This window comes from Anas acuta, chromosome W (genome assembly GCF_963932015.1).
Source record: "Anas acuta chromosome W, bAnaAcu1.1, whole genome shotgun sequence".
In the NCBI taxonomy this organism is placed as follows: Eukaryota; Metazoa; Chordata; class Aves; order Anseriformes; family Anatidae; genus Anas; species Anas acuta.
The window spans coordinates 12,212,235-12,221,417 of record NC_089016.1 but is presented as its reverse complement, the minus strand read 5'-3'; the positions used below and the strand labels follow the sequence as shown (position 1 = coordinate 12,221,417).

Here is a 9,183-nt window from a genome sequence, read left to right as displayed (position 1 = left end):
CCTGATGACTGTCTCAACTGCACCAGGTCCCCACAAAGTCCCATTTAGTCTTGCTTTGCTCATAACATATCTTTAGCAAGAGGTATAACCATTTCAGTACTGATAGTATTCAGATACTCTAACACACATTAGGATGAAATTCTCAGTAGTATACAAGGGCCTCAGTCAGTCTATACCGAACTAAGATTAGAGTAAAAAGGTTGAGAAACAATCAATTCCCAAAATACTTACAGTCTAACTTAGGTTATTTTCTAAAGCCCATATATTTACCTGTCGCTACTAGTTGATCTTACCGCTCCCTGCTTGGGATCTGACTGTCTTCGAGGAACCTTTTTTTGCTTCTGTGCACCTTTTGTCTTGGGAATAGGTTCATCCAAAAGGACTCAATAAAGGAATAAAAGTCTTAATACTCTCAAAAGGAAATAAAACATTCACAAAAAACATTGTGATCTCTCTTGATGGTTTTCATTACTAACTAAAAAGTTCCTAGCTGGATTAGAATATGGTTACAATAGAATCATCATAGAATGGCTTGTGTTAGAAGGGATCTTAAAGATCATCTAACTCCACCCCCCCTGCCATAGATAGGGACGCCACCCACTAGATCAGGTTGGCCAAAGCCCCATCCAGCCTTGCCTTGAACACCTCCAGGTATGGGGCATCAACTTCTCTTGGTAACACGTTCCAGTGCCTCACTACCCTTACAGTGAAGCATTTCCTCCTAGTCTAGTCTAAACCTATCTTCTTTTAGTTTAAGACCACTTCCCACATCCTATCATTATCTACCCGAGTAAAGAGTCCTTCTCCATCTTTTTTACAAGACTCCTTTAATTATTGAAAGGTCACAGTGAGGTCCTCCCTGTAACCTTCTCTCCTCCAGGCTGAACAGTCACAGCTCTCTCAGCCTTTCTTCATAGGAGAGGTGCTCCAGTCCTCTGATCATCTTTGTAGCCCCGCCTCTGTACTCGCACTAACAGGTCCAAATCTTTCTTGTGCTGGGGGTCCAGACCTGGATGCAGTACTCCAAGTGAGGCCTCAGAAGGGCGGAGTAGAGGGGGGACAATAATCCCCTCCCTTAACTGGCTGGCCACTTGTCGTGGTTTAACCCGGCCCGCAGCTAAACACCACGCAGCCGTTCGCTCCCCCTCCCCCTCCCTCTCTGGGACAGGGGAGAGAAATGGAAAGTGAAGCCCGTGAGTTGAGATAAAGACAGTTTAATAAGACAGGAAAATTATAATAACAATAATAACAATAATAACAATAACAACAACAACAACAACAACAACAACAACAACAACAACAATAATAATAATAATAATAATAATAATAATACAATGGTGATAATAGTACTACTACTACTAATATGTACAAACAAGTGATGCACAATGCAATTGCTCACCACCCGCTGACCGATGCCCAGCCTAACCCCGAGCAGTCCGGCCCCCTCCCCCCGGCTAGCCACCCCTATATATTGTTTAGCATGACGTCAGATGGTATGGAATACCCCTTTGGCTAGTTTGGGTCACCTGTCCTGGGTCTGTCCCCTCCCAGCTCTTACTGCACCCCCAGCCTGTCCGTTGGCAGGACAGAGCAAAAGGCTGAGATGTCCTTGGCTTAGTATAAGCACTGCTCTGCAACAATTAAAGCATCGGGGTGTTATCAGCACTCTTCTCATCCCAAGCCAAAACACAGCATTCCACCAGCTACTAGGAAGAAAATTCTGTTCTAACTGAAACCAGGACACCACTCCTCTGTTGATATAGCCCAGGATGCAGTTGGTCTTTTGGCCTGCAAGTGCACGCTGCTGGTTCATGTCGAGCCTTTTGTCCACCAGAACTCCCAAGTCCTCCTCTGCAGGTCTGCTCTCAATGAGTGCTTCTCCTAGTCTGTCCTCATATCTGGGATTTCCCTGACCCAGGTGCAGCACCTTGCACTTGGACTTGTCGAACCTCATCAGGTTCACGTGGGCCCACTTCTCCAGCCTGGAACTTCACCTGAAATGCAGAAGGAAAAAAGAACGTTACACTTTCATACCAGTATCAGTTCTAAATACTTCCAATGAAAAGTTATACAGAAAAGTTATAAACATTATGTGGGGTGCTTTTTAACCCAAGTAACAAAGATCTTCCTTGTACTCTATCTTTCACTATAAATAGGCTAGGAGGAGGAAGAAATACGTCCACATTTTGCAGACTGACAACTTGGCTTACTGAGAAAAAGCATATTGCCTGTCTTAAAAACTGAAATTCAGATTCCTTTCTCTTTTCCTCTTCTGTCAACAGTGAAGCAGCAGATTTAAATACATCTAAATGAACAAGATCTACATACATCTTGCATTATCTAGTTGGTGTTCCTTTGTTTCTCTATTATTTATCCCTGTAGATCGATTGTTCACAGATCATGTCACACCAAATTTACTGTGCATTTATTAACTTTAAATTTATTAACTCTTTTGAGACTAGAAATACTTCTTGCCTTTAGTTTTCATTAGTTTAATTAGCTATCGATAGTTTAGCTGTTCATAAATGAAAGGAATGGCATATGTGAAGTCTGAAAGTTTTCCCACAATTTTATACCTCTTTTTGCTTTATAGTCTCGGCCATATTGCCAAAGACTCATTAAGGTAGTGAAGCTTAATTCTTCCCCTCCTACAGACATGATTTCTTCAAAACAGTGCTGCTGTGCATTCAGAAGAGATACTATGGGGCAAAAGCTCAGCCAGGTGTTTCAGATCTCTGGATAAGGTTTCCATCTTCCAGACTCTCAGCCATGAAAACAAAATCTTTTAACGGATTGATTTCATTTTACTAAAGATAATAATCAAAGCTTCAAGCAGCCTGGAAACCATGTTACCTTCTGAAGAAGAAAGAGGACATTCTGGTATTTCATAAGCCGTCGGTGCTTGAGGAGAACTTGAACTCATTTCCTTAGAACTGCTATGAGATGATCCCCTTACTGCAGCAGTAGCTTTCAAATAAATATCTGACTGAAATCACAAAGAACTCATCATTAGTACAGCAAAACTTTCTTAAACACTTGCTGAAGAAGAGCTTAAATGTTTGTCCACTATGTTCTATTGCCACTGTTGCTGTATTGCTGCTAAGTTAACTACAGCTGGCCACAGAAAGGCTATCTCACTGTAAATGGGGAGAACTTCTGTGATGTTCAGAAGAGCATTTGCCCTGTAAATAATCAAATACTTCAGCTCTGCATTACTGCAAGCAATAAAGGACAGTTAGATCAATATTGGTTCTCACTGTACTCACTACAAGCTAAGAGCACACAAATTAACAGTTAATGCAAATCAGAAAATGTGTCAGTTTTGGTTTGGTTTAGGCTTCAGCAACTCTTTATGTGAATTAGGTCCCAACACCTCACAAATAGTCAAATATGCTTTTCTCGTGTCTTACCCTTGATGCTACAAGCTGAAGCTCAGGCACAACTGCTGTGTGGACTAAGTTTCCACTCACCACTAATCGGATCTCAATGGAATCAGTAGTGAAGGCAAGGATAGAAGGGAAAGCACAGACTGCAATGAAACAAAAATTATTTTGCAAGGAAGAATGATTAATGTAAATGTTTCTCAGTGTCGTGGTTAAACCCGGCCGGCAGCTAAACACCACGCAGCCGTTCGCTCACCCTCCCCCCTCCCTCTCTGGGACGGGGGAGAGAAATGGAAAGTGAAGCCCGTGAGTTGAGATAAAGACAGTTTAATAAGACAGGAAAATAATAATAACAAAAAAATAATAACAATAATAACAATAATAATACAATGGTGATAATAGGAAAGTAATAATAATATGTACAAACAAGTGATGCACAATGCAATTGCTCACCACCCGCTGACCGATGCCCAGCCTAACCCCGAGCAGTCCGGCCCCCTCCCCCCGGCTAGCCACCCCTATATATTGTTTAGCATGACGTCAGATGGTATGGAATACCCCTTTGGCTAGTTTGGGTCACCTGTCCTGGGTCTGTCCCCTCCCAGCTCTTACTGCACCCCCAGCCTGTCCGTTGGCAGGACAGAGCAAAAGGCTGAGATGTCCTTGGCTTAGTATAAGCACTGCTCTGCAACAATTAAAGCATCGGGGTGTTATCAGCACTCTTCTCATCCTAAGCCAAAACACAGCATTCCACCAGCTACTAGGAAGAAAATTAATTCTGTTCTAACTGAAACCAGGACACTCAGATGCTCCCTGAAAACAATTCTTGAGTATCTGACCTACTCTGGTATCTCCCTTTCCTATGACAAGATTTGTCTACTGTACTGATGGACATTCAGATACAAGCCTGAAGAAAACTTCACTCTCCATGCCTGGCAGAATATAAACTGAATGGAAAATAAAAAACAGAAAAAAGAGAAAGGAAAAAAAAAAGTTTATCAGAGGAAAAACTTGGCCCCAAGGCTCCACTTATTAAAGATACCATATGCAGAATCTTAGCTGAAGTGGCATCATGAATGCAAATCACAGAATCATCTAGGTTGGAAAAAACCTTTAAGTCCAACAATCAACCTGACCTACCAAGTTCCATCATTATGTCCCTTGGTGTTGCAGGAAGCACAGCTGAAAGCACGACAGACACCAGTAGAGTCAGATCATGCTCCATTTTATTGCCCGAATAGCCTAACTTTTATAGAGAACTTAACAGGGGTGGATAGTGTTTCACACAAAATTATTGGTCAAAAGCACTCAGACAAACAACTACAAGAAAACAACCCCACCTGCAAGAAAACAACCCCTCTTGTGATTAGCAGTCACGTAGACCTTGTCCTTGAAGCCAGAGGCTGGTAACAATATTTTTCTAAATTCCTCAATTGGGCGATGTGGGAACACTGTCATGGGAACTTCTCATAGTTGCCCTGGTAGCATGGTTTGCTCAGCTGCAGCAAGCCATGGGATTTTTACTGTTTCAAAAAATCCTTCAACACCTTGGTGTTATGTCAACACCTCTCCAGGGATAGGGATTCCACCACTTCCCTGGGCAGTCCATTCTAATGGTTAACCACCCTCTCCATGAAGAAATTCTTATTTATAGGAATTTATTAACCCATATTTATTAAATTTTATTATATTAAAAATAGATGTATGTATGTTAAATTACTTTTAATTTTATATTTATTCTTATATATTCCTAGCACACATGCTGCAATTCCACCAACAGCCAAGTGCAAGCCTAAACAGTAATGAAAAAAGGGTAAAAGAGGTATGTTCTTACCAACAGCATAAGGAACTTGATTCCAGCTAAAGTGAAAGTCGTAAGCCGATGACTGGACGAGTGGAGAACCTCCATTAAAAGGATACACCTTTATATATTGGCAAACATATGTAACAAAAAAAGGAAAAAAAGAAACCTCCAATATCTTACAGCACAAATCACAAACACCAACATTATTGGTAGATTTCACAGAAGTGTGGATAATACACAGATAAATATCAAACACTTATGTAGAAGTCCCTCTATATCTAAACAGACCATAAGGGAAACGTGCTTCCTTTGTGAATACATTTACAAGATAAAAATAGTAGTGCTACATTTTAATAACTTGTCAGATTTCACAAAGTAAGTATTGTTCTGTTTCAGCAATCATCAGCTCCTTACTTTGTCTATGGATGGAGGAATAGTTAAGAACATTTCTGAAAGTGATGTAAGCAGAGCTGTACCCCTCTGACTGTAAGAACTACCCTTCAAGCAGCCACATACTAGCACAGTTTGTGTTCTTTGAGGATTGTAATACCCATGGGATACTACAGATACCAAGATTTCATTAATCATATAACTTGTGAATCTACTACTTCTCTATTTTAGGTAAAATCTATTTTTTTTTTCTTCTGTAATCGCTGTCCTTAAACTTAAATTAACTTTATATCCACAAGTGTAAAAAAAAGGTCTTGTTTGAAATCCAAACTTAGAACACTGTCAAATCATGTGTTTTCATACTTGTTCCATGATGATACTTTCATAATTGTAAAACTGTCACAAGACCATAACAGGTTTCCCTGTGACAGGGCCCTACAAATAGGGATTCAAGTTGCTGCAACCCTGTGCAACAGGCGTTAGGACCTTAGGATCAACCAAGTTTGTTAGCTTTGGTTCTGTGATGAGCCTACTAGAGTAGGACTGATTCTGCACAGAAGTACAGGTTTGGGAATTCACACTACTCTGTCTCAGACCTTTTAGTTCTGAAGCAGTACTGAGTGAACCAGAACTAGGTAGGATTTGTTAAACTACCAAAACCAATGAGGTCTCACAGAGCATACAAAGATACACTTTAGAGACTTTTTCCCTGTGGTACCAATCTAACGGCCAATGCTAGAATACGTAGATGTATTTATCCTGTTTCCATCAATGCTCTCTTTGGAAAGGCAAATAGGGCATGCCATCTGAAACAGAAAGTTGTGCTTTGTCCTTCAGCATCACCTCATAAAGGACGTTTCATACTCATAACTTTGATTTTCCTGAGGACTGAAAGCAAAACTACATGTGTACAGCACAAAAGAGCATATCCATATGAAATCCAAGGCCGTTTTATAAAAAGAGATTAAGAGAATTACAATTTTAAAATGTGCTAGCACAAAGAAGTGTGCAGAAGGAAAGAAAGCACAATGACAGAATGGGAAAGCACAAAGAAGAAAAGGGGTGGAATACTAATTTGTACATGTCCTAGAAACACCCAGTGTGAGACTAGGCAAAGAATAAGATAGATCTGAAGAAATAGGACTTTTGTGAGTAAGATGGTAATGCCTGTCCAATTACACACACCACAATAAAACAGTACTTCCATTTCTAGTCCTTCTAATATGCACTTAAATTGAAAAAAAAAAAAAGTATTTTGAAATACTTTCCATGAAACACTGAAACTTTAAAATACAGATCTAAACTCCAATGAAGAAAGAATTACATGTTGAAATATTATTATTTCCAGCCTTCCCTAACTACTTACAGTTATAACATAATAGTAGGCCAGCTTCACCATCTTCATATACATCAATAGCTGCAACAAAATTTACCTGCAATGATAATAGGAAAGGGTAATGATCAGGCAGATAGGATACTGATGTTACTATGACCAGGTTTTGACTAAGAAGCAATCAAATCAGTTGGTGCACAATTACAGATAAAAGAAAAAAATATATATTTCTTTTTTGTGATTCATTTTCAGGATGCCGATAGGATGGAAATCAATTTCTTTTGTATTCAATGCTGTATTTCAGTAATGCATATTCAATTTTTTAACTTCAGTATAAATACATACCTACAGTATAAAATGATACAAACATACCTAACTTACTTGACAATATAAATTTTGGGAAACTGAGTTATTTCAGGGTAGCTTTGAATTAACATGCTATGCTAAAAATAGCAATTCTTTCCAAAAAGTGAAATCTAAAAAGCTCGACTGAAAATCATGACTAGCAGAAAGATCAGAAGTGCCAATTACTGGATCAAAACCACTAACAGGTACATTGACGTGGATGTACTTCAAGAATTACTGAATAAGCTGAATTTAGAAACTGAGAACCACTGCTGGATAAACTAAAATGGTTTTTGCATAGCATAGGCTACTTATATTCTCATACTTTAATCCTGTCTTTGTCTTTTACAGTTAAATTAAAAGGAAAACAAGACACCCATAAGTAGTAGTATATACATTCAGAAAAGGAGACCTCCCTGATGAAATACTTAAGACTGGATTAGACAAATGTCTCCTAGACCACACTATTTGCTACTTGGGCAGGGCTGTAGATTGACTTCATGAACTTCATGGCTTTCCTTTGTGCAATAAAGTAGGTGTTCTCTTGATTTAAGACAAATATAAGGCAAGAACTGTTAAACAGACCTGGAAGCTTATATATATCTATACAAAACACTTTTTGACCCATCCTTTGTAGCAACTGAAAGACATTACTGCTTTGTGACCTGTGGAAATAATTTGGTAACCAATTTCAACAACACAAAAATCACTAGCACAGATCTTATTAACTTCCTGCTTTGTCTGTGTTCTCAAAAGAAATTACTGGGGAAGAGAACAGAGGGGGACGATTCTTGACTGTCCACATTCTTTAATTGTATTTCCTTCTTAATCCAGATTAAAATAGATTCCCATTGCTGTGGAGAATCTTAACACTGTATTGCCAATGCTAGGAGTACCAACCCTCTTCATCATGAAATCTGAATAAAAACACAGATGATTTAAAAAAAAATCAACAAGAAGCATCAAATCAAAAGAGACGTCCCTTATACCATTATGAGCAGAGAAGTCAACAGAACACAAGAGTAACCCTGTAGAAGATTCTTCTTTTTTTAAAAATTACGCGTAAAGCTATACATTTACATCCATATTAAGAAATCATTGAAATTATTTGATTTTCAAAATGCTGAAGATCATTATCTTCCCAGCAACAGGAAACATTTGAACCCTTTTCCAAAAATCAGGATGTTTACTTAAATCCCAACCCTATGTCCCAGTTAGTAAGATACAGTTAATGTATTACTTGGCTGGGCAGCAGTTTAGAACTAAAAGATATACACAAATATTTCAGTTTTAGTACATGCAAATAGGCAAATCTGAATGAGATAATGGTGGCCAAAACCTGAAATTATTTTGCTGCAACCTCCTAAAGAATAAAACACTGAGACCATGAAGAAAAGACAAAAATCAAAATATTGACTAAGGAAGGAGAAAAAATGGCTTTGCATTTATACTGACAACAATATTCCAGAGCTTGAAACACAGGCTCTTTCCTAATATGTCATACCTTATAACTACCTCTCTTAGGAGTGATTATTATCACACATTCCAAAAGGAAAAAATGCCTCCGAGTACTCTAAAGTAGATGTTAAAAAAGTGATAAGTAAAGGAGAAGAGAGGATCTCTGTAAATGCTGCTCCCAGGAGGTCAGCACAGCATGGACCTATTCTGCAAGAAAATAGTTTAAATGCTAGAAATTTACTTTGTTTGCTTCAACATGATGCAGTCTATAGGACTCCCCAATACTTTCATTAACTAAATCAAACTGATGCCGATACGCCACACAGATCATATCGTCACTGTCTCCAGTAGGTCCATCCACCAGTGTCATAACCACTGGAGGGTCAGAAAGGTGTATTTCCTATGAGATAAATAATAGTATTATTCTCTTTTTCAGGCTCTTAGTGTGAATATTGAATTACTCCATGAAT

At 38.8% G+C, this 9,183-nt stretch overlaps 1 protein-coding gene across 1 annotated transcript; it reads right to left on the bottom strand.

The window, feature by feature from the left end:
* Window positions 1-1,298: 1,298 nt before the first annotated feature.
* On the bottom strand, window positions 1,299-5,949 carry LOC137847421 (GTPase-activating Rap/Ran-GAP domain-like protein 3). Its single transcript, XM_068665697.1, has 5 exons — window positions 5,941-5,949; window positions 5,218-5,362; window positions 3,411-3,529; window positions 2,854-2,986; window positions 1,299-1,994 (listed from the first exon to the last, which is right to left on the bottom strand). Exons 1-5 carry the CDS (start codon window positions 5,947-5,949, stop codon window positions 1,960-1,962), a joined length of 441 nt encoding a protein of 146 aa, XP_068521798.1. The 3' UTR covers window positions 1,299-1,959.
* Window positions 5,950-9,183: the final 3,234 nt, after the last annotated feature.